Here is a 26,849-nt window from a genome sequence, read left to right as displayed (position 1 = left end):
TTGTGCAGTATATGCCCGTCTTACCAAAAAGTGTGGAACTACCATCGTCAACTTGCTCACCGCAAGGTCCAGAGTTGCACCCATCAAAAAACAAACTTTACCTAAATTAGAACTTTGTGGCGCTCTTCTTCCTGCTTATGAAAAAAATTAAACCAATCGTTATTAATAAATCGTGGGCGTGGGTCATTGGGGAACTCCCTGAGAACCTATGTGCAAAATTTCAAAGGTCAAACCCCTTTGGTTTACGAATAAAACCAATGGTCCCTCCATGTATAGCCAACCTCTATTAGTACAAATTACATTTCAGAAAACATCAATCAGCGTAGTAGTTACACTAGCGCACTTCGGTTAATAAGCCCGAATGTTTCACTTTATTAAAAAATTACGACACCGTATCAAACCTGATGACATTCATACACTTTCATCGCAAGAATTGCATCACACTTTGCTTTGCATAAGTTGGAACATACAACAAAAACATTTTGCTAACGACATTCATCTATTACAGAAATATCTTACGATGAATGGCCCATTGCGTTACTTGAGCCCTTTTCTTGAATACGTGGAAGGATTCCAAATACTGAAGGTTGGTGGCAGACTAGAATATGCAGATATCCCAGAGGAAAGAAAGCACCCAATTGCATTACCAAACAAATGTGACTTCGTTATGCACTACGTTCGTCATCTTCATCTGAAGCACTACCACGCAGGACCCAAGGCACTAGTATCACTCATAAGGCTCCAGTTTTGGGTAATCAACGCTCATTACGTAGCAAGGCGAATCGTCAGGTCATGCGTATATTGTGTACGCTATAGGCCAAAGCTAATGAACCAGGTAATGGGACAGTTACCGGTTGAACGGTTAAATCCAACTCGCCCTTTTGCACACTGCGGTATCGACTTTTGTGGACCAGCTAATGTTTATTTGCGAATTCGTGGTAAAATACCTTATAAAGCGTTTATTGCCATCTTCGTCTGCCTGACAACGAAGGCGGTTCACATTGAACTTGTATCGGACTTATCTACTGACGGATACTTGAAGGTACTAAAACGCATGATTGGCAGAAGAGGGCTTTCTTCCGACATCTTTTGCGATAACAAAACAAATTTCGTTGGTGCTTGCACCAAACTCAATGAATTAAAGGAGTTTTTATTCAAAACCGAAAGTCGATATGCAATAGTAAGATATTGTGCTAATGATTTTGTAAACTTTAATTTAATTCCCCCAGAGCATCCCATTTTGGTGGTATATGGGAGGCCGCATTTCCCAAGGGTCACCTTAATCGCAGCATATTAAACGTAAGACTGACATTTGAGGAGCTAACGACAGTTCTGGTTGAAATAGAAGCAGTATTAAATTCTCGTCCTATCGCACCATTGTCATGTGATCCCCATGATTATGAAGCGCTAAATCTGGGGACATTTTCTCATTGGTAGTTCACTAAAGGCCCTTCCAGAACGTCAGTTGTCAGCAAACATCGACAACTTACAAAGGTGGAATCAAATTAGAGGCATTTTGGAATCGGTGGTCACACGAATACATCAATGAGCTTCAAGCGCGGTCAAAGTGGTTTGCTGAACGTCCAAATATCAATGACAATACAATGGCTATTATCCAAGAAGACAATTTACCATCACAAAAATGGCAACTTGGCAGAATTACAAACTGTATTCCAGAAAAAGATTCCAAAGTTCGAGTGGTCGATTTTCGTACATATGAGGCAGTCATTCGGCGGCCGATTCACAAGTTGACAAATCTGCCGGTTTGAAATATGTTTGAACGGGGCGGGGATGTTGGGTCATAGATTTGCAACCGCTGCATTTTTTGAACATATGTTTTATACATACCTCACTACTATTTAATTACATCAGGGTTCGCCGAAATTCAAACTGTGGCTGTGTGAGTAAAACTAAAATCATCTTATTGATAGTGGTTTAGTTGTGATGAAAAATCAATGAGGTAAGACGTATGCACGCATGTTTGTTAACACACAAAAAGTAATTCGTAAATATGCCATATAAATACTACTTTATTGCTTGAGTCTAAGGAAAAATATAAACAAAATAAATTGTTAACATGAAACCATTAAAAAAACATTCTGCGCATGAACGTTTGTTTGCAAAATATCTTTTCGCAAATACGCAAATAAACAATAGCCTAACCCGATGTTGCTACTCGCGACAGAGCAGCACGACAATCAATCACGAAAGCCGTTGTAGCCAGGTTAAACCTAATTCCTGGGAAGCGACAGTGAGTGGCCTCCTTTTTATTTTGTCAATAAAAACTAAAATAGAAGTAAATAACAGATAGTAAAAGCTAAAATCATTATTTTTTTCAAAATTGTCGCTACTGTTTGCTGTAATTTATATTGGTGGCTGCCGCTTTCAAAGTAATTAAGAAGCCAATGTTTAGCTACGGTTGTCGTCAAGCTTTGCGTTATTGTGGTTGTGGTCTGTAGACGCCGTGTTGAATGTAATCAGCCCTAATAATAATACGTGTGAAGTGGCGCCAATAATTATTCAACTAAATGTTGACCATTGAATGACATATATGCCTAAGCTATTCAAGGCCAGAAAAACACAAGTCATTCACCCAATTATTTTTACTTGCATTGTTTACTTCGATTTGCTGACCTATTTTCGGTTGCTACTAATGTACCATTGCATTTGTGATCCTACAGAATTTTTTGTTACCATTACCAAAATTTTCCCAAATTTATACTTTTTGTCAGAAGTTCAACCCCTATGTCGAGATTTTCGATACCAAAAAAGTGTGCGTGTACGTGGTTATGGTAAAAGTCTACAGAAGCGGTCGACTGTTAATACCCGTCCAAAAATATCGAAATGGGTGTTAAAAGACGTGCCTTCCCCTCGGTGTAATAGTTCGAAGAATGGAAGTAAAACTTTTTTCTGTCAAGAGATATTTGCAAAAAAAATTTTATTTGTTCTAATTTTGCTGATTTCTTATGTGTGAACAATTTATGCAGAAAGGAGTTCCGCTCAAAAATAAATTTAACCATTGTTTTTCTTTTTAACAGCAGCCGCCAATGTCGGAAGGTGTTTTGTACAAAAAATCTATGGTAGGCACTCCCGATTTTGAAAAGTTTTATGTGCAAATCTTTTGATAGAAGGAACATTATTATTTTCGCCTTCGGATTATTGAATTGGATACTACAGTATTGAGCCTGTGCGATGTCAGGACGGTGTTCAGCTAAGATCAGGAATCAGGGCTGTATGCCTGACCCATTAATGGCCCGGTTATACGGATATGATTCTCGACCATGGTTTCTGGGGTATCTTTCTATCTTTCTATTACTTTTTATTTCTCTTTTCTTTCTTTCCCCTTTCCTTTCCTTCTCGGGGGCTGGATTAAGGCATTATACGATTCCGTGCCGAGGATCAGCCAGGCTGGGGCCCCTAAATAGCCCAGTCGCGAACGGAGCCCTCTTGGCACCAGGTTGTACGAAGAACTTACCCGGATATTGCGGATCTCTGCCCCGGTGAACGTTCCCTTTCTCCGCCACTCGTGGGGACATGGATAATAATAACAAACAAAATTAGTAAGGAAGGCTAAGTTCGAGTGTAACCGAACATCACATACTCAGCTGAGAGCTTTGTAGACAAAATAAGGGAAAATCACCAATTAGCAAAATGAACCTAGGGTAACCCTGGAATGTGTTTGTATAACATGGGTTTCGAATTGAAGGCATTAAAGAGCATTTTAAAAGGTAGTGCGCCGTAGTTCTATAGGTGGACGCCATTTCGGGATATCGCTATAAAAGTGGACCAGGGGTGACTCTAGAATGTGTTTGTACGATGTGGGTATGAAACGAAAGGTGCCAATGATTATTTAAAACGTAGTGGGCCTTAGTTCTATACTGTGGACACCTTTTCGAGGTATCGCAATAAGGGTGAACCAGTGGTGACTCTAGAATGTGTTTGTGCGATATGGGTATCAAATTAAAGGTATTAATGAGGGTTTTAAAAGGGAGTGGCCCTTAGTTGTATATGTGAAGGCGTTTTCGAGATATCGACCAAAATTTGGATCAGGGTGACCCAGAGCATCATCTGTCGGGTACCGCTAATTTATTTATATACATATGTCATACCACGAACAGTATTCCTGCCAAGATTCCAAGGGCTTTCGATTTCGCCCTGCAGAAAATTGTCCTTTTCTTCTACTTAATATGGTAGGTGTCACACCCATTTCGAAAGTTATATTTTGCGCCAATTAACCAATCCAATTACCATGTTTCATTTTTTTTCATATTTCGTACAGAATTATGGCATTTTTTTATTTTTCGTAATTTTCGATATCGAAAAAGTGGGCGTGGTCATAGTCGGATTTCGGCTATTTTTTATAGATAAAGTGAGTTCAGATAAGTACGTGAACAACTAAGTTTAGTAAAGATATATCGATTTGTGCTCAAGTTATCGTGTTAGGGGCCGAGCGGAAGGACAGACGGTCGACTGTGTATAAAAACTGGGAAACAGAAAACAGTTATCGTCATAGAATCTATGCACCTACCAAATTTTACAAGGATTGGTAAACTTTTGTTCGACTTATGGCCTTAAAAGTATTCTAGACGAATTAAGTGAAAAAGGGCGTGACCATTTCGAAATTTTCTTTTATTTTTGCATTTCGTTGCACCATATCATTACTGGAGTTGAATATTGACATAATTTACTTATATACTGTAAAGATATAAAATTTTTTGTTAAACTTTTACTTGAACAAAATTTTTTTTGAAAGTGGGCGTGTTCGTCATCCGATTTTGCTAATTTTTATTTAGCACACATATAGTAATAGGAGTAACGTGTCTGCCAAATTTCATCATGATATGGTATTGAAGAAACCCGGAGGCGAGATTAACTATGGCCTAGACACTAGGTCGGGTCGATTTGTGGGGAGGCAAAAAAATCGCCCATTGCTCTGTGATGTGATTGCTCTCACTGCAGCCGAATTGGACACAGCTCGTGCAGCTTTAATTACAAATTCTCAACATACCCACCTTACAGCTGAATTCAACGCGCTGGCAAAGCAGAACAATGTCAGTAAAAGTAGCAAACTTAAAAGCCTGGACCCATTTCTGGATGAAGAGGGCCTTATCCGAGTTGGAGGTCGTTTTCGACTTAGTAATTTAGGTTATCAGGCTAAGCACCAACTAATTCTACCAAAAAATTGTACTCTCACAAAAATTTTAATATTTTCGTATTATTTCAAGCATATGCACGCGGGGCCACAAACACTTCTGTCTTTATTACGTCAACGTTATTGGCCCATCGACGGCAAAAGGTTATGCAACAACGCGGTACATCGATGCATTAGATGCTTCCGAATAAAACCAGTAAGACAAGGTCCATTCATGGGTGACCTTCCGAAGGAGCGAGTCGCGCTTTCTTAACCACCGGAATTGACTTTTGTGGGCCGATAATGGTTCACTCTCAAGTACGAGGCAGAGTACCCGTGAAGGCATATTTGGCAATATTTGTGTGCTTTACTACTAAGACTGTGCATATAGAGGTAGTGAGCGATCTTTCTACTGCCGCATTTATCGCTGCCCTACGTCGTTTTATTGCGCGAAGAGGTCTATGCACAACAATTTTCAGCGATAATGCTACTAATTTTGTAGGAGCGAAAAATGAGCTCAACGAATTAAACCGCTTATTTCAATCCGAACCTCATAAACAAGCCCTGTTACAATTATGTCAGCAAAATAGGATTGATTCCACCAAAATCTCCACATTTCGGCGGCCTTTGTGAAGCCGCGGTAAAGCAAGCAAAATATCACCTCCTGAGAGTCATTGCAAACGCTTCCCTCTCCTTTGAAGAATTATCTACAATATCAGCTCAAATAGAGGCAATATTAAACTCTCGTCCCCTAGTGCTATTACCCGCCGATCCTTCTGATCTTGAAGCATTGACTCCGGGACATTTCCTAATCGGAGAGCCCCTAACTTCATTTCCAGAGCCAGACTTAACTGATGCCAACTATCATCGCTTAGGTCGCTTTCGTCGTCTACAACAACTACAGCAGATATTTTGGCGTAGATGGTCGACCGACTACCTGGATTTGCTTCAGCAACGCCACAAATGGCTCGTACTAATACAAGATGACAATTTGCCCCCATACAAATGGTTACTTTGTCGAGTGATTTCAACAATTCCCGGTCAAGATGGTGTCCACCGTGTAGCCGAAATCAGAACAAAACTTGGTACTTACAAGCCGACCATAACAAAATTATATCCACTGCCTTTAGATGATTGAAAATACTTAAGTATTTTTCAAGGAGGGCGGCATGTTCAGTCGCAAGTTGGCTCCTTTGTAATTACTTTTATCCAATCTTCACTGCATTTCATTTCAAACCCGATTACCGGATTTCACAACACATTTACAGCACTAGCTTATTATATGCATAAACACCTACAAATATATACATATGTACATAACGTAATTGACATCAGGCCACCTTAGTGCCGCTATCATTCCGGTAAATTATGAAATATTCCTTTCTATGTAAAGAAAATTGAACAGTTATTGAATTCTCGAAACGTGCGGAAATATATAAATTATTACGTTACTAAATAAAGTGTGTTTTTTCATTACTAAAATATAGAAAATTCAACATCGAATTTAACACAACCTATACTGCACAACCTAATTACAAGGGATAAGATATATTGGGCCATCCAATCTTTTGAACCTTTAAAAACTCCAGGGCCGGACGGAGTTACACCTATACAACTGCAACAATCACTGGAATTCAGCACTAACTGGCTATAAGCTATAATAAGAGGTGTCGTGGCACTAAACCACATCCCACGTATATGGAAAATATCTGAAGTGGTATTTATTCCCAAGGCAGGCAAAGCATGCCACGCGAAGCCTAAAGACTTCAGACCCATCAGTCTATCTTCGTTTCAACTAAAGGTGATGGAGAGGCTGATGGTAATATATATCAGGGAGGCTGTGAATGACCAACTCTCTGAAGCACAACACGCGTATATGAAGGGTAAATCAACGGAAATGGCATTGCACGAAATTATATCGTGCATAGAGAGATCTTTCTCCTTCAAGGAATACTGCCTAGCAGCCTTCCTAGACGTAGAAGGAGCATTCAATAACATCAAACCCGACTCAATCATTAAGGTACTGCCTGATCTGGACATCGAATCTCAGCTGGTGGGTCTTGTGCACCAATTGCTGCTATGCAGGGTAGTACAGGCAGAACTTGCAGGCGTATCGGTGAGCCGGTTCGTCAGTAGGGGAACTCCCCAAGGTGGAGTCCTATCCCCTCTGCCGTGGGTCTTGGCGGTGAATCAGCTGCTAAGGGACATGGAGGAGGAGAGGGGCTGTAAAGTTATAGCATATGCGGACGACGGGATGTTTCCACAAACTCTCTGCGATATTATGCAGGTGGAATTAAGGAGGGTCGAAGCATGGGCCGTTGATAATGGTCTGGGCGTGAACCCAAATATAACGGAGCTGGTGCTCTTTACGAAGAGGTATAAGATACTACCTCTCTCAATTCCAGTGCTGGCAAACACAGTGCTTAAGCTAAGTGAGTCCGCCAACTATCTAGGGTTCACACTTTACAAGAAATTGAACTAGACACAGAACACCACGGAACGTGTCCGTAAGGCCACGGTTGCCCTCTACACATGTAAAGGGGCAATTGGACGGATATGGGGTATGTCCCCTATGATAGTGAATTGGATATACACGGCTATAGCTAGGCCAATATTGCTATACGGGGTGGCGGTATGGTGACCCGCCCTGAATAAATCCCCGAAGGTTCTTGCTCTTCAAAAGGTGCAAAGATCTGCACTACTATGCATAAGCGGAGCCATCCGCACAACGCCCACGGGGGCTGTAATACTGAACCACCTACCCATAGATATATTAGGCATAAAATATGCAGCATGTGCAGCTATTAGGCTGAGGAAACTGACCACATGGTCTCACTGCAACCATACTGAAATTCTCGACAGATTCTGTGTACCAGAATGGACAGACTTCTGCAAACCGCATACCAACTTTAAAAAGGGATACGAGATATTAATCCCTGAGAGGGAATAGTGGATGAATGACCATGATTGACCCACTAACAGCATTCAGATCTACACAGATGGATCTAAACTGAATAACAGGGTAGGAGGGGGTGTCTATTCGGAACGATTGGACATAAAAAGATCGTTTCGCCTTCCGGATCACTGTAGCGTATTTCAGGGCGAGCTTGCGGCCATACAAGACGCTGTGGACTGCCTTAGGCAGAAGGCAGTCTCTCGGAAGCACACTTATATTTTCTCAGACAGTCAAGCAGCACTGAAAGCCCTGTCGCAAATAATTCTGAAACTTTAGTAGGGTGTCGCAGATCACTTAACGTGATGGCTGAACAGTTTACTCTGCATCTGGTATGGGTTCCGCGACATAAGGGCATACCAGGTAATGAAATGGCGGATAAGCTTGCAAGAAAGGGTACCTCCCTTCCACTTTCGCCATCCTGGAAGAGGTTGGGCATGCCGCTCTCCACCTGCAAGCTCAAGATAAAGGAAGCTCTACTGATGGATGCGGGAGCCAGGTGGCAACATCATGAAAGATGCCACACGGCAAAACTCACATGGCCGGAATGGAATGAGAAGAGATCGCGAGAGCTTCTCACCCTCCGTAAGAGGAATCTTTCCTTAGTTGTAGGTCTTCTCACTGGTCATGTTTGTATTGGACCGCATGCGGAAAGGATTGGCGCTCCTTTTAATGATTATTGTAGAAGCTGCGGCAACGAAGAAGAGCCTGAAACTGCTAGGCATCTACTCTGTGAATGCCCAGCGCTCGGTAGAAGAAGGCAACGTTTTATGGACAAGATGTTTCTCATAGATCTGACTGATATAGCTTAGTTAGCTTCACAAACTCAATGAAGTGGTTTGATTAGGAGAGTAGGAACAAATCCGTATGGTTTCACACCAAAACCTAAAAGCCGAAACTCCTTTTTTTGCTTTTTGGTTTATTGGTAACCAAGAAAACAACTTTTAATTGCAATATTATCTACTTACAGACAAAAATTTAATTTCGGTCACTAAAATCTTTATTAAGATCTACAATAAAATTTTGGTTGTTACAGTATTGCCCGCTTATATGCACCCCGGTTATAAGCATTTCCCGGTTTAAGCACCAAAAAATTGTAAAGAAAGTTCCCCTATTTCAATGTACACAAAAAATCACGATATAAGCACCCCGCTTATAAGCATTTCCCACTTAAAAGCACCGATTTTTTCTAAAGTTTTCTAATTTTCCCGCTTATAAGCACTGAATAAAAAAAGTATATTTTAAATCTTCTCATACACGAATTTATTTGGCTTCTAACTAAATTTACAAGCACTGTGTTAACCACATTATGTACTATTCATTTATCGATTCTATGCATAAATTGCAATGAATGTAAACAAAGAGCAAGCGAACAGCTTTAACGTATTGCCAAAAAAAGGCAATTCCCTCAGAACTACAAACAACAAATAAAAATGAACTTTGTGTTAAATATAAATGTTCGCGATCTACTATTAACCCATAACTTCGCGAAAAAGAACAGTTTGGCCGCAAAATGTAGTTCGGGTAATATAAGTAGGAAGCGGAATAGGTGCAGCAATTCGCATAGTGTACCTATACAAGTGCGTCAACTAAGCGATAAATGTCAAAACTACAAACAGCCTCGCTCACCTGATGCAAATCTCAGGTCTAGAGTTGCATTTTTGGTACGTAAGAGCACTTCAAGCTGAGTTGCATTTGATAGTTTAATAAAACTTTGTAGTATTTACAGATGAAATAGTTGCATATATTTCCGCGGAAATAAGAATACTAGAAGATTTGTAGTCTGCAACAATGCGGAAACATACGGAAAGCAAAATTTATTTAAATTAGAGTCAAACATGGAAAAATTTCACTTCTAAGGCTGTTTACGCAAAATGGTGCTGCAAATGTAAACAAATCAAACTCCTATATGATACTACTTTATTTTCTATGTATTTTTCTTGTATTTTCTGTAATATTTTTTGTCGAGGGAGCCAATAAGGTTTCAGTACTGGTGTAATTGTGTGAACTATATTTGAAAAAACTAACGAAATACAAGAAAAATACAACGTAGTTCATTAAAAACAAACAAGCCAGTTTGTATTTCGATAGGGTTTTTTGACATTAGGCCGTTTTTTATTTATTTTTTCTGACAAATGAAAATTTTGTTTTTAGTTTCAAAAGTTTGTGCATAAAAACACAACTAAATTCAAAGTGTAAATTATGTGTGCAAATGAGTTTTCAATAAGTGTACATTTTTCAGTTTTTCAAAGTTAAAGAATTGACCTCCAGATTCTTGTGTTACACAAATATAGTGAACTTGGGTACAGAAATTCAAATTAAAAAGTTTTTCAAAATAATTTGAAAAACTCTACGTTTTCTCTGCTTTTTACACTTAAAGGAGGAACCCTCCGTAATAAATTAAACATTTAATGAAAATGAATAACTCTGAACTGAATACTTTTCGCCATGATATAAAATGAAAATGCTGTGGAACAGGAGCAACACTTTTGTGACTACATAAACCCTGTTTCAATCTTTTGCGTCTCTGCACAGAACCATAAATGACCGTTTTTAACCGAAACAACAATGACAGCCCAGATTTTCCCGTTATGCTCACTTAAGCGAGTGCCTGTCAGAAAGAAGTCAACACACTTGTACTTGTACACTATGAAGATAGACGGCCCTATGCGCCGCCATATTGAACACCCTGTCAAAACGCTAAAAAGTAGCCATATTGAATATCCTGTCCATTGTGTACAATACCAAGTGTGTCAACTAAGCGATAAACGTTCAAAACTACAAACAGACTCGCTCACCTGATGTAAATCTCAGGTCTACAGTTGCATTTTTGGTACGTAAGACTACTTTAAACTGAGTTGCATTTGATAGATTAATAAAACTTTGTAGTATTTTCAGATAATATAGTTGAATATATTTCCCCGGAAATATATATAAAAGAAGATTAATAGCCTCCAACAATACGGAAACATACTTAAAGCAAAACTTATTAAAATTAGACGCAAAAAAGTCTAGAGAAACTTAACAAAGTATAAAGCATCACACGTGTAACATGCTTCCATTAGGAAAAATTTCATTTCTATGGCTGTTTACACGAATGCAAATGGGCAAAATTATATAAATGCTTTGGTCGCTTCAAAGAAAAGATAACGCAATGCGTTTCATTGTTTTTCATATGGCGTTGTCAAAGCGTAGGCACGCAACCAAAGCCTTTATGTAAATCTTTCGATGCTTCGCCCGACAGATGAGTTAAATTTATGGCAGCTCGTATATCTTGCTAAGCAAAGTTTGTTGAATGTTAGGGGACTCAAAAAGTTGATAAATTCTCAAAGAAGGATTTACAACTCTTTCATCGCTGTGAGTGGAAGCCAGCCAAAGGAGCAGGCAAAAATATGAATAAATGAAAGTTTGACTATTAGATACGTTTTTTTACAATAACATTGTGATTTTTTATTTAAAAATGCTGTTACCAGATTCTTGTATTTCACAAATATAATGAACTTGTTGTTGAGTTAAAAAATTTTTTACAATAATTTGAAAAACTACGTTTTCTATGCATTTTACATTTAGAGGAGTAACCTTATGCAATAAATTAAATTTTTAATGAAAATCAATCAGTGCTGTCATGGAATCCAATTGTTGCCGGAATCGGATTTAAAAACGACAAAAAAATTACTTTGGTGTCATGAAATCCAATGTTATCCGTCTAATGTTCGAATTGGAATTAGTGTTGGTTTTGGGTGTCACAGAATCCGATAATATCGATTTTGCTATCGGAAACAAACAAATCAGTTAAATGCCGTCGGACTAGATTAGATTAGATTGATATTTATTATTAAAAATGTTTACATATTTTTTGATTTCACAATAAATTTAAAATATCACAATTTCATTTTGATTTCACAGACGTGTATGATATATATATATATTAAGTAATAAAAAATTATATATATTATGTAATAAAAAAGTATTTTAGCTTCGAATAAAAGCTATGCATAGCCGTTTGAAATTCAAAATATTATTCTCTCCTTTGATATAATCAGGTAACGAGTTAAATATGTTAAGGCCCTTATATAATAAGGTGTTTTGGGCTGAAGTAGTCCGCTGTAATCCTAGTCGAAAGTCATTCGCATTCCGGACAGCATATTGGTGTGTATCTCTAACATACTGAATGCAACTTGTTAAAAACATTGGCGCCATGTTGTGTTTAATTTTAAAAATCATTATTAGTGTATTGAGCAACAGTTTTTGCTCAATATTTAGCCATTTCAATGTTTCAAGCATGAGATTTCATTGTTTTTCTATTGCAGTTGAATATTTTCTAAAAATGTAACTAAATAAAGGTTTATTTTATAAAGAATAAAAGTAAATTTACATACATTTTCATTCTTAATAGGGGAACGCATAAAAATTCAATGCAAAACAGTATTTTGATTGAATTTATGGAGAAACATCCAGACATTGCGAAGGGCTTCATCGAAGCACATCATCTAAAATCGTTGACATCGTGATAGGATAGGATCCTTCAGCTAAAAACCGTAATGTAGCTGCTAGTCACAGCACTGGCAGAACTTTCGAGCCAGTTCAGCGTCCTTCAATGGCGTCCAATACCATTCGGAAAGCCACTTTGTTTATGCGATAGTATGCAATGAAACTGCAAATACACTGCAAATATTTAGAAACCCACAACAGGAAATATTTTTAATTACGCTGTCTCTGACAACTCAAATGGATTGCTGCGATCTCTGAAATTGTCCTTTTGACCTTCTCGCAACTTTCTTTTTCTAATAGCATAAATGCTACAACTGCTGATGCCATTTTGATGTCAATAAATTTGTTTATTTTTTTTTAGATGCCCAAAACAATTATTTTATAAAATTTTGCCGAAAAAATTAACATCAAAATTTCCGGTGCACAGCTAACACTGCAAAACAGCTGATTCGAACATCGCTTTTATTTACATTCGAAAAGAGCAAAACCAATACGGTTTTATTACACCAATTTAAATCAATATTGGTTTGTAATTCCGACAAAACGCAAAACTGACTTGGATTCCACGACAGCCCTGAATAACTCTGAACTGAACAATTTTCGCCATGATATAAAATAAAAATGCTGGGGAACAGGAGCAACACTTTTGTGACTACATAAACCCTGTTTAAATTTTTTATGTCTTTGCACAGAACACTAATTGACTGTTTTCAACCAAATCAACAATGGCAACCCAGATTTTCCCGTTATGCTAACTTAAGCGAGTGCCTGTCAGAAAGAAGTCAACACACTTGTACTTATCCACAATGGCAATTCGAGCGAGGTTGATACAGCAGTAACAATTTGGTTTCACCAAATGCGTGCGTCCGGCGTTGTCATATCTGGGAGCATGGTAAAAGGAAAGGCAACGCAATTATCTATAAAAATGAATAAGGATTTCGATGCCTCCACCGGATGGTTATGGCGCTGGAAAAAACGGAACGGAATTTCAGTCAAACACATTCAAGGAGAAAGTGCATCAGCGAACGTTGAGGGTGCAAATGATTTTGTAAAATTGCTTCCGACTTGATAAAAAATTACATGACTAGAGACATATTCACCGCTGACGAAAGTGGTTTGTTGTTGAAGGCACTGTCAAACTCAACTTTAACCCTCCATTAGGCGCATGGATTACGTATGTAATCCAGCCAACTTTAATCAGTAATCAATTTAAACTTAGATTGAAGATGTCAATTCCCGTTTCAATAGCTGTCTATAATATGCAGAACTACTAATTTAGTACAAAAATCGAAGGGTGGACCCATTATTAGGCCGTTTATTTGAAGTTGAATACGAGTGGACTACAATTGTAATCCACGCGCTTAATTACGTAACATTTTTTACAGAGTGCACAATTTAAAAGTTTGTCTGTTGGAACACCTAGGTAAGTTATATTATTCCAAAAATAGAACTAGTTATAAATCTTAGTATTTTCATAATTAGAGACTATTCACTGCAACAAATATTTCAGTACAAAAAGTAGTATTTTTATTTTATATAGAGATTGAAATGTCTGATGCAAAAAAAATTTGTTTGGAACATAGCACAAATCCTGCTGTTTGGATGAAATGGTTAGATGAGCTTTCTAGCGAAGAGGAAGGTTCAATATATGAAGCAGATGAAGATGGACTAGATGACAACGTCGTAGAAGGGAGCGATCATCAAACATACTCTGAACAAGAACTTTCTTCGGCTGAAGAAGAAGCTATTATAGAGCCAGAAACCTACGCAGAGAGAAAATCAGATGACAATAATTTTTACCTTGGCAGAGACAAAACAACAAAGTGAAAAAAACGAGAGCTAATTTATAGGTACGCATTTGTTCCCACAATATTATAAAACTTTTTCCTGGTCCAAAAGGTAACGCTCCAAGTGTAGCTTTGGAGATTGAATGTATTCAACTTTTTCTAACTGAACATATTATTCAAAAGATAACTGATTCAACAAATATATATATTGAAACTATCAAAAAAAATTTCAAAGGGAAAGGGATGCAAGATTAACTAACGAAAAAGAAATAAGTGCCTTTATTGGAATTCTATTTCTAATTGGAACCTTGAGAAGTTCTAGAAAAAATACTCACAAAAGGAAACGGCGTGGAATTATGTTACCTGGCAATGAGGGAAAAGCGTTTTAGATTTTTGTTAAGATGCCTAAGGTTTGATGATATTAAAACAAGAAATGATAGGAGAGAAGTCTATAAATTTGCGCCCATCAGAGATGTATTTGACATATTCGTGGCTAATTTTCAAAATAATTTTATTGCAAGTGAATTTTTGACAATAGATGAGCAGTTGTTTGCTTTTAGAGGGCGATGCTCCTTTAAACAGTATATACCTAGTAATCCAGCTAAATATGGGCTAAAGATATTTGCGATAGTCGATGCAAAAACTTCTTATACGTATAATCTTGAGACTTACGTGGGAACTCAGCTTGACGGACCATACAAGCTTAGTAATTCTCCATATGAAGTTGTTCTCCGATTGGTGCGGCCATTAGAAGGAACAAACCGCAATATATCTGACGACCACTGGTTTACCAGTGTTCCACTTGTAAAGCAATTACTTAATGAAAAGAAGCTGACATATATCGAAACTATGCGGAAAAAATAAACGGGAAATTCTCCCCCCCCCCTACCCGCGCCCCCCCCCCCCCCCCCCCGAGTTTTTGCCAAGAAAAGACAGAGAAGAAAAAACTTCACTTTTTGGTTTTCAAAAAAGTACACAATAACTTCATATTGTCCAAAGAAAAACAAACCCGTTATTCTGATTTCCTCAATGCATTTTGATAATTCGATTGACCAAGAAAGTGGAGAAAAAAACGTTAAACAATAACCTGCTATAACAAAACGAAAATCGGCGTGGATTTGGTAGATCAGATGTGCGAAAAGTACAATGAAGCGAGAACAACAAATGGATGGCCAGTGGTAGTATTCTACAACTTGCTAAATTTATCTGCAATTAATGTTACTTGCGTTTATAAAGCTAAGAATCCCAAAAAAAAGTTTTAAGATCTGATTTTTATTGAAATGATTGCTTGGAAGCTAATACCACCTCAAATTGAAGAACGATCAACCATTCCAAACGTGTCAAAAGAAGTGCGGCGCTGAGCCCGGCACTTACTTGGTTTAGAAGACCCCTTACCGCCTAACAACCCGAGCTAAATTGTATTCGGCGATGCTATATTTGCTCAAGGAGTCGTAATAAATCCACCAGAAGGATTTGCCAAAAATGTAGTAAATATGCATGCAAAGAACACATGAGAGATGTGTGCACCGCCTGTTTGGCAGAATAAAATATGCTCTATATTTGAACTATGTTTACTCTTTTGTATACCCTTATATTTTTTACTGGTTAGTTTGTATTAGATACAAGTTTAGTTTATTATTATAAGAATGAATTTGATTGATTTTTTTATTAAACACTTTAATTCTGCAAACATTTTAAAAACTTACCATTAAACAGCTCAAAAGAACATGAGTTAATTGTTTTCCTTTTTTTATAATGAAAGTTATGTAAAAGTAAGTAAGTAAGAATAAAGTAAGAGTAAGAGTAAACATAGTTCAAATATAGAGCATATTTTATTATTATTTATTATATTATTTATTATTTACGAAATATATTTTAGGCATTCAAACTAATAAAAATGAACATTTATCACCAAAACAAAAACATTTTGTTTTTTGTAATATATTACAACAGAAAAATAAGTTGGACTACGAACGTAGTCCACGCGCCTAACCGCGTGAGTAAAGTCCAGGCGCCTAATGGAGGGTTAAGTAAAAGTAATGATCGACCGAAAGGATACAAATCAAGCAAAGCGCGGTTGACGGTTTGCTTCTTATGCAATGCATCTGCAGACTACAAGAAAGCTGTCGTTATTGGTAAACGCAAAAATCCACGATGTTTTAAAAATGTACATAACTTTACCAGTTCAATACTTTTCGCAAAATAAAGCGTGCATGACTCAAGATATATGGACATCGATACTGACATCTTTTGACAAAGAAATGACACTTCAGAAAAGAAAGGTTATTTTATTCGTCGACGATGCCGCGCCTCACAAGTTAGTGCCTTTACAAAATGTATTAATCCATTACCTTCCAGCTAACACGACATCAATTTTACAACCGCTCGATCAAGGCATTATCCACGCATTCAAAGCTTATTATCGTCAAATTATTATAAGAAAGCAGATACTTTCTGTGGAGAGTAGAAGAAACATTGAAGAATTTAGGAAATCAATGAACTTGTTGACAGCAATTCAAATGATACATCGTGCTTGGTGGTTGGTTAAGCCCGAAACCATAGCTAACACTTTCAAAAAGGTATGACCATCCTTATTTTTTTTACACGATATTTATTTTTATTTATACAAAGTGCAAATTTTTCAACGAAAATTCCGAGATAGTGGAGGACGACGACGAACTGGATGAGGAAAACGTAATAATATCTGAAAATGATGAGCTACAACAAGAAGAGTTCAGAAATTTCGTTAGGATTGATAGCAACCTTGCCTGCTACGGAGAATCTACTGACGAACATATAATCGCAGAGGCCATCCCTGGAGAAAATAACACAATAATAGAAGAATCATCCGATGATGAACCTTCTATAGTGTTGCAGTTAATATTCCAAGCCGTAAGGAAGTCATTGATTCCATTGACACTATCCGTAGGGGACTTATGCCTACAAATAAATTTATGCTCGAGATCGATAAAATTGAGCTATACTATTTCGAACTCGCTAAATTGAACATTCAGTCGAAAATTACATGCTTTTTTTAAAAATAATTAACGAGTTCGTACATACATCATATGCAGTACTTATATGTAAGTAGATATGTACATACCTATATACATATGTAAAATCCAATAAATGATACAAAATGTATTGATCTCTGTACACCTGGATTATTTGTTTTAAATAAATGAATTCTCAGTTGATCCTTTTTAAATTGGTTGTGTTAGAGACACTGGTAATTGGGGATTTCAATATAACCACAGTTAGTGCTTATAAGCGGAATTTGGATATAAGCATTGTCAGTGGTTATAAGCGGGCTTTCTATATAAGCACTCCCCGCTTATAAGCACGCATTTTCGTGCATTTTTCTACCATATCCGGGAAATACTATATAACAGTTAATTTATTTTTTTGTTCCTTATTTACATTGGTGACTATAAAACAAAAAACACCTTTTGTTTGCTATTATAACTATTTAAGACCAAAAATGAAACTTTGGCCATCATAATTCTTAATAACATCCACAATAAAATTTTAGTTGTTATAACAGTTCAATTTTTTTTTTACCCTTACATATATTGGTTACTATCACCTAAAAATCTATAGTGAACCGGCCGCAAGATAAAGTGGCGTCTCTGCGGTTACCCTTTCGCCAACCCCGAAAACTTCAATATAAGCGTTGTAAATTGCATTGATTCGAATCTGAAGCGCCTTATATTCGAAAAACAAAGTTTGCGCCTTTTAATAGACTTAACTCTAATTTAAGAATCGCTTTACTTACTTACAGGTACTACAGCGTTTGATAAAGTCACGTGGAAAGTCCCAAGCTAAAAACCTTTCGGTTCAAATGGTTGCTGCTGAAAAATTATCACAATGTCCATCAGAAATGTTCGATGTTATCCTAGATGAGAATCAGTTGGAAGATGCTTGTGAGCACATCGCTGAATACCTTGAAGTAAGTAAATGCAAGAATACATTTCCCTTTTATATTGTTTGGCTAAGAATAAACTTACGCATTAATGAATCGAATAACCTTTTGCATAAACCAAGTCAAGAGGAAAATACAGGCTGATTGCTTATTAAATATCCTTAAACTCAGTGGCCCGTATCATTGTCAAATTAAAATAGAGTTTAATTGGTTTAAGCATCATCTTATGTTTTATATAGTCAACTTAAGCACTATCTTTATTTCTAAACATTTTTTTTATACCTTCCCTTATATTAGTTTCGATTCATGTTTTCCGCGAATTTCAATACGAAATTGGGATATTTTGCAATCCACATTTGAGTGCACTGAAAAAATGGTGCTAGTAAAATCAACAAATCGGTTCTGTTGTTCTTGACTTAACGGAGATTATGCGAAATTGATCGAATTATGGTTAATTTTACCGAGTTCTTTGTCAAACGAACTAATTAGTTTAGTCGGATCGCGTGATCGTCATCGCTACGTGGGTTTCCCGCAATCGTCCTGTTCCGAAGCCGGTAGAGATCGCCTGACTTGGAACTATAGTGGTTGTGGTACCTTCTTTACGTGGCGGATACGGGCCGCTCTGTCAGTGGAGCGTCGGGTCGAGCGGAACGGACGCGGCTCCGCGCCGCCCCGGCGTCCACTGGCATTGCGGTGCGATGGACGGAAAGGACGTGTCTCCGTGCCATCCCCGTGTTGCTTTTGTACCTGGTCCGGGATTGCGTTCCGCTTCTCGTGTTGAAGCAGTGGTCGGAAGGGTCGTGCTTCTCCGCTGGTCGTTGGAGCGATGGTTTAGGCTGCTGTACTTCTAGTGAAATCTTCCATTTCCTTTTCTTCATCTGCTACCTGTTGGGCCCATGGTCGTGTGTCCTCGGTGATGTGTATGGAGAGCGGCTCGTCGGCGCTCTCTTCATCGTCGCGCTCTTCGCATTGTATAGTCCGTGGCCGCGCTTGCTCCTCTTCCATATGCAGCGAAGTATGATGTGGTTCCTGGCAGCGGCGGCAACGGTCACTGCTTGGACATATTTCCAATCGATGGAAGGGCGAGATACAGTTAGGGCAATGGCGGTGTATTAGAACGGTTCGGAGGCGTTCTTCTGCCAACATTCCCCTGTAGATCGGGCATAATCGTATGCCGTGATTTTTCTTGCATAAGTGGCAGGGGACAGTGAATTTATCTACGTGTTGTTCTGTTTTGTTGCGTTTAACCGAGAAACCCGTCATTCTGGAACGGGAATTTGTTATTTATTTGTCTTTTGTTGGCGTTCCTAATTGTTGTTATTAGGTGGCGTATGAGCGGAGACTAGGAGCTTAATTGGCTGAGATTGTGGTTGGCGTACTCGGGAATGAATAGTCTTATTGGGTTATCCTGCAGAGATAATGATATGTTTTTGGTGGTTGAAACCACTATTATACCTTTATAAACTTTTATTTACGTAGTACAATGTTAAATTAAAATTAGATAATTATTTAATAGTATAGTACATAAGTTGAGCATAGACACAATAAAACTTACATGCTATGAAGAGACTGACCAGCACATTTATCTGTTTGAAAAGATATTAGTATGTATTGTTTTAAAAGTAAACTTAGAAAGAGCAAAATCAATAGCTGAAGAATCAGAGATGCGATTAAAGTCGGTCATAGCTCTAAGCAAAGGTGCGTTTGAGGCATAGAGGGTTCGGACACAATCCGTATAGAAAATAGGTATATTACGAAGAGGCCTTATAGGGATATGGAATCGGAGACTCCTGAGGAGACAAGGTGCATCCACTACACCATTAATGATGTCATAAACAAACGTGAGCGATAGGACAGTTCTTCTGCGTTCCAGGGACTCTAATTTGATAAGTGAGCAACTGGATTTATAAGATGGAATCGGTTCAGAAAAGTTCATCGAGCGCAGCGCGAACCGAACAAACGCTTTCTGCACACGTTCAAGCCTAACAATATGGCATTCATGATACGGCCTCCAAATAAAACAGGCATATTCCAGCTTCGAACGAACTAGTGCAGTGAACAATAACAATAACAATATGGATAGGAAATGCGTATTCAATCGTTTGCCTTTAGTAGAGTCTGGAACCCTAGGCATAATGGGAAATGTACAAGTGATTGTACCATTTTTCACTGAATCTTATAGTTCATCCCAAGATCTACCAGAAAAGAGTATACCTATTTGTACATTGAGGAATTTCCCAAATGCAATTGAACATATATTGCAGTGGGCTTGCGATAGGTTTGAAGGTATATTTACCCAATCAGCGGAAAATGCAGCACAATATTTACCAGATCCAAATTTCATTGATCGCATTATAAATTTACAGGGTATTCGACCCTTAGAGGTTTTGGAATCAGTTAAGACAGAGCTTATTGGTGAAAGATCCAGCAATTTCTTAGATTGCGTAAAATGGGCTCGTAATCATTGGGAAGAGCACTACGCAAACCAAATTAAACAGTTGTGGTATAATTTCCCACCTGATCAAGTAACCTCGAGTGGGCAACCCTTTTGGTCCGGTCCAAAGCGCTGCCCCAACCAAGAGCTTTTAACATCAACGATCATTTACATTTAGGTTATATATATGCAGCTACCAACTTGCGCGCGGAAATGAATGGTATTGAGCAAGTTCGTGATATACAGCAAGTACCACTTTTTGTTAAGGATACCGCGGTGCCAGAGTGCAAACCACGCTCAGGTGTAAAAATTGGAACCAATGAAAGCGCTGCGGCAGCCACAGCTAATAACTTCGATAGCTCAGACGCAGATCAGGATCGTGTAAATAAAATTTTAACAGAATTGCTTTCACAGGTTCCGCTTATGGCCAAACCCTTGGAATTGGAAAAAGACGATGATAATAACCTACATATGGATTTTATAGTTGCTGCGTCTAACCTGCGTACTACTAATTACAAGATTCCTCCAGGCGAAGTTGATTGCTGTAAAAATTATACCGGCCATTGCAGTACAACTGTTTGAAGTTGCTGGCGAATTGATTTTACAAGAATTCCTCGGCTACTTGAAGGGAAGGAGAAACTTCAAATAACGATGTTGTCGAAGGGCATATCGATGCTTTATTCGTTCTTTATGCCGAAGACTAAAATGTGCAGAACGTTTGCCTCTGCCAATGACTGACGTTGTCCGTCGTGTATCAAAAAAACGTATTGAGTCACACGAACGTTCATTGGTCTTTGAAACATGCTGCGATGACGAGGATGGCGAAGATGTGGAGGTGCCGCATGTGCTGTATACTCTACCTTAAATATGATTATCGTGCTCGTCGTGGTAGGTAGGGCGTAGCTGCGATTGCTCATCCTCCATATGCAGCCTAGTGTGGTGTGGTTCCCGGCAGCGGTGGCAACGGTCGCGGCTAGGGCGTTCTTCTGCCGACATTCCCCTGTACAGCGGGCATAGTCGTATGCCGTGATTCTTATGACACAACCGGCAGGAGACGGTGAAGCAGTCAACGCGTTGCCCCGTCTTGTTGCGTTTGACCGAGAAGCCCGTTTTTCTGGAACGGGAACTTGTTATTATTTGTTTTGCATTCCAAAGGGTTGGGTGGCGTATGAGCGGAGACTTGGAGCTTAATTGGCTGAGATTGTGGTTGGCGTACTCGGGATAAAGGGCTTATGTGGAATGAATAATCTTATTAAGTTATTCTGCCGATATAATGATATGTTTGTAGTGGTTGAAACCACTGTTATATTTAATGAAAAAATGTATTTTAATTTAATATGCAAGTGTAGACGTGTTTGTGTTGTGCTGCTGGTTTTGTCACTTTTTCCTGTAATTATAATTTGTACACGCACGTAAAGTAGCCAAAAACTGAGTGCTAATCTGTTGTTTGTCTTTCGGGCATTGAAATATTATATTATAGTTAACTTTTTTGCGCGTAGATATTGATTTCCATAATTTTTTCTAATGTCTACGGTTGATAAAAAAGTGACAAGAAGCACAAAGTTATCCCCGCCGAAGGGTAATACCCGCTTCATGGCAAAGTTAGAGATGGTGAGAGCCCACAAACGGCGCAATGGCTGAAACAAAAGAAACAAATGGAGAGTAAACTGGAGAGCATGGTGGCGAATTTAAGTGGAAACATAAAGAGCAGCGAAGAGCGACTTATGCAGCGATTTAATGACATTGAAGTAGAGTTGCAAAGTATTAAGACCACTGTCAAACTATTTGATGTGAGGTTGACTGCTGTAGAAGCAGCGTGTGAAGAAACTGCCGCGCTTAAGGCAGAGGTGGTTTTGCTGAAAAACGAGTTGGCAAAGCAAGAGAATGCAGCTGCTGCTACTAACCTTATAATTAACGGCGTACCCAATTGTTCAAATAAGAGTTGCTTGGAGATCTTTTCTGATATTTGCAAAGCAGTGAAACATGAGATGCCAGCAGTAAGAGACATTTTCCGAGTACCTGATACGAAATCAAACTGTGGCAGCAGCTCCCCACACACTTCGACGTCGACTTCCTCACCCATCATTGTGAAACTTCACTCGTCTTATGCTCGCAGTAGACTCTTCATGTCGGTAGCTAGCTACTGCAAAGCCAATAAGAGAGCTCTTACTTTATATGACATTGCTGTTGAAGGTGCAGCGAACATTCACCTGCACGAAAGTTTGTCGAGAGCAAAACGTGAGCTTATGCATTATGCAGCCCAGCTCAAACGCCAAAAACATCTGGCAGCTGCTTTCTCGATACGCGGGCAAGTGTTTGTACGTAAAAGAGACGGGGAGAGGGCGACTTGTGTAAATGGTAAACAAGAAATTGATGAAATTGTCGGCACATCATAGAATAGGAAAAATGATTTTCTCATGCAGTGATTTATTTGTTATGTTTAATTTAAGTTTCACTAAGCATTTTTCTCTCACATCTCTTATTGCTTTTTCAATCTCTGGTGTTGCTTTTTCTGTATTCTTACTTGCTCTAATTTTTGCTTACACTTCCTCTTTTTCCTGTTTACTTCTTCAATTCTTCTTACACTTGTTTTTCCTGTACTATTCACTTGCCCTCTGTTGGCTTATCTTACCTGTATTACTAGGCAAATTTGCATATTTGTCTTACTGCTGATTAGAAATGTTTTCATTGAAGTTGTGTATCATTTAACGTGACTGTTCAACAAATATTCGGCTCTAATGATAAACAAAAGGTGATGTTGGATATACTGTGTAAACAATCGAATGGTCTTAACGTAGTTCACTTTAATGCGCGGAGCCTGTGCTCTGATAAGATGGACTATGTTAGATATATTTTTAATAATTCGTTGGTAGATATTATTTGTATATCTGAGACCTGGTTCGGTGAACATGTCACTGACCTACATTGCTGCATTAGCAACTATAATGTTGTGCGAAATGATCGAAAGCACAAAAAAGGGGGTGGGGTAGCTATATATTGCAGAAAATCGCTTAAAATCAAAACTCTGGCTAAATCTGAAGGTTGTGGTACTGAATATATTATTTCAGAAGTTACAGATGGTATCACCAAAATACTTGTTTCATGCGTATACAACCCGAATAAATTTTTATTATTAGATGGCTACTTTTCTGATTTATCTGTTCATGTTATTGAGTATGAGTGTTATGTTTTATGTGGTGATTTTAATGTAAACTTACTTGTCAAAGATTCGATTAGTATCAAACTGCGTGATCAAATATCAGCAGCTGGACTAACTATTGTTAATGAGAAAATACCTACAAGAAACGCTAATAACGCTAGGCCAAGCCTTCTAGATTTTTTTATTACCACTGATCTGGCCTTAATTCTTAAATTTGACCAACTATTTTTCATATCGGACCATGATTTGCTTTTCTGTACTGTTGATGTAGTGTTAGAACGTCCTGCTGCTGGTGTTTCTTTCTCGTACCGTGATTTCCGTTCTATAGATACCAGTGCTTTGTTCTCTGATTTTAACGCCATTTATTGGAATCAGTGTTAGAATTACGAGTCGGTAGACTCAAAGCTCGAGTTTTTTAATAATCAATTGACTTTCCTTTTTGATCGACATGTGCCCCTACGTAATGCTAAAGTCATAAATAAATCTTGCCCATGGTTTAACAAGAGGGTTAGTGCTGCAATCCAAAAACGAAATAAGTTGCATGCAAAGTGGAGAAGACTAAAGACGAATGCATCATGGTGTGAGTATAAAGTTGCCCGCAACTCGGCGACAGTTGTTACTAGGCAAGCAAAAAGATGGTACTGTCAACTAAAATTGAATCCGTCTCTCCCATCTAAGAAGCTGTGGAGCAATCTGAGAAGTCTGCACATCCATGGAAAGAATAATGTGCAATGTGAAATTGACCCTGATGTTATAAACGATTATTTCACTGAGAATTTCACTAAGAATGTAAGCCCTGTCAGTATTAGTGACGACACAGAGTTGCCCTCACAACTTTTAATCCAAAACCCCTTTGAATTCATCTGCGTCAGCGAAAATGAAGTGTACAAAGCTGTAATGGCGATCAAGTCTTACGCAGTTGGAAATGATGGTATATACTTGAAATTTGTTAAAATTTTACTTCCGTATATAGTAGGTGCTCTCACTCACATTATTAACCATATCTTCACAAGTGGCTATTTTCCGGATGCTTGGAAAAAGGCAATTATTTTTCCGACTCCAAAAAAACCTCTTGCGTCCAACACGAGTGACTATAGACCAATTAGTATCCTGCCATCATTTTCCAAAGTGTGTGAAAATTTGATGGCTGACCAAATTGCGGTGCATATTCAAAAGAATAATTTGCTTTCTCCATTGCAGTCTGGGTTTAGGCCTGGGCACAGTTGTGCTACTGCTATGCTTAAAATTGTAGATGACATAAGAACGCCTTTTGATAAAGGAGATATAACTATGCTTTGCCTCTTAGATTTCTCTAAGGCATTTGACTCAGTCAACCATTCTCTGTTATGCTGGAAGCTAAGGCATTTTTTCGGGTTCTCTGATAGCTCTTCGAAACTGTTGTTAAGTTATTTAACGGGAAGGGTTCAACGTGTTATATGTGGTAATGCCTCATCTCAGTTCAAAGCTATCAAAACAGGTGTCCCGCAAGGCTCAATACTTGGCCCGCTCTTGTTTAGTATGTTTATTAACGACGTATTTTCGGTGTGTAAACATGTTAGTGCGCATGCGTATGCTGATGATATTCAGTTATATCTTTCAAATCGTATCGGTCTTGTAGAAGATTTATGTTACAAAGTAAATAACGATCTGTCTGCTATATTGTGCTGGGCGCAAAAAAATGTTTTGTGTTTAAATGCAAGTAAATCATATGTTGTACCCATATGTAAAACCGAAATAGACCCTGATGATATACCGCTTTTAGTAATCGGTACATCCACCCTTGAGATCACTCACAAAATAAAGAACCTTGGGTTTATAATAAATAATAAACTTAGCTGTGGTGATCATGTTAACAAATTGGTAAGCAATGTTTATTTTATTCTGCGTAGGTTGAGAATGTCTGCAGCGTTTACGCCACAAGAGACACGTAAAAAACTCGCGATACAATTGATTGTGCCCCATTTTACGTACGCGGAATTAGTATATAGTAAACTTGACTCGCTATCAGCAAATAAGGTAAATGTAGCCTTCAACAATGTTACACGGTATGTTTATGGCATAAGTCGTTATGCTCACATATCACCATGGCACGACAAAATTTTGGGTTGTAGTATTATGCAATATTTGGCCGCCAGGAACTGTATTTTCATGTTTAAGTTGCTAGAATGGAAAACCCCTAAATATCTGTATGACAAGATTCAATTAACCAGATCTCAGAGACTAAATAGCTTAATAATCCCGAAATATAGTACACTAACATCTAGCCAGCTCTTTTTCGTTAGTGCAATTAAAATGTGGAACAGGATTCCAGAAAATTTAAAATCAGAACTAAATAGAAGGAACTTCAGAAAGCTAATATACAAACATTTTAGTGACCTCGATATGACGCTGGCCTCGTAACTACAAATAAGCTGCTAGTATCTTAATCTCTATTTTCTGTCTCTCTCTATTTTCTAAATTTCACTTACTATCTATATCACTTACTGCCTTTTAAATTGTTAAGTGCCATTGCATTAGTATTAAGCTTGAATCAAATATTTTATTTTATCGTTTAAGTAATGTTTTTTTAAATATAAATACTAAATAATAGAATGTATCCCATTGCTGATGTACATATAAAAGACTGACTAGTCTTAGTTGTACAATGAAATTAATTAAATAAATGTTAATGTTATGTTAATGTTATATACGCCGAAAAGTATATTTATTTTGATAAATATTTTCTCGGTGCCGACGTCTACGCCAACATTATGGTCAGTGGCACAACCCCGGCAACGGTCAATGGGCTCCTCATGCAGCCGACAGTCTTTGGACTGGTTATTTCAGGACCGTTCCAGCAATACTGATCTGGCATCGCTCTCACAACTACATCTAGGTTGATATACTATAGAATGTTTATGGTAATCACAAAATCTACCTCTAATTTACAAGGTGCATTAGCACCAAGCAACCCCACGTACATGAACACTAA

At 38.1% G+C, this 26,849-nt stretch overlaps 1 protein-coding gene and 1 pseudogene across 6 annotated transcripts in view; both read left to right on the top strand.

Annotated features, from left to right (window-relative positions):
• Positions 1–26,849, top strand: part of Ca-beta (Ca2+-channel-protein-beta-subunit) — a 1,568,477-nt gene that overhangs the window by 923,766 nt on the left and 617,862 nt on the right. For all 6 annotated transcript variants that reach the window (XM_067766220.1, XM_067766221.1, XM_067766223.1 and 3 more), the window contains one exon: positions 18,144–18,311. In XM_067766220.1, the coding sequence (XP_067622321.1) occupies positions 18,144–18,311 (168 nt within the window). The remainder of the gene's footprint in view (positions 1–18,143; positions 18,312–26,849) is intronic.
• Positions 20,360–21,583, top strand: LOC137242356 (ubiquitin-like modifier-activating enzyme 1 pseudogene; annotated as a pseudogene).

The sequence above is a fragment of the Eurosta solidaginis genome, chromosome 2 (genome assembly GCF_040869045.1).
Source record: "Eurosta solidaginis isolate ZX-2024a chromosome 2, ASM4086904v1, whole genome shotgun sequence".
NCBI classification, from domain to species: Eukaryota; Metazoa; Arthropoda; class Insecta; order Diptera; family Tephritidae; genus Eurosta; species Eurosta solidaginis.
The sequence above is the reverse complement of the archived record's forward strand: the minus strand, read 5'-3'. Positions and strand labels throughout refer to the sequence as shown.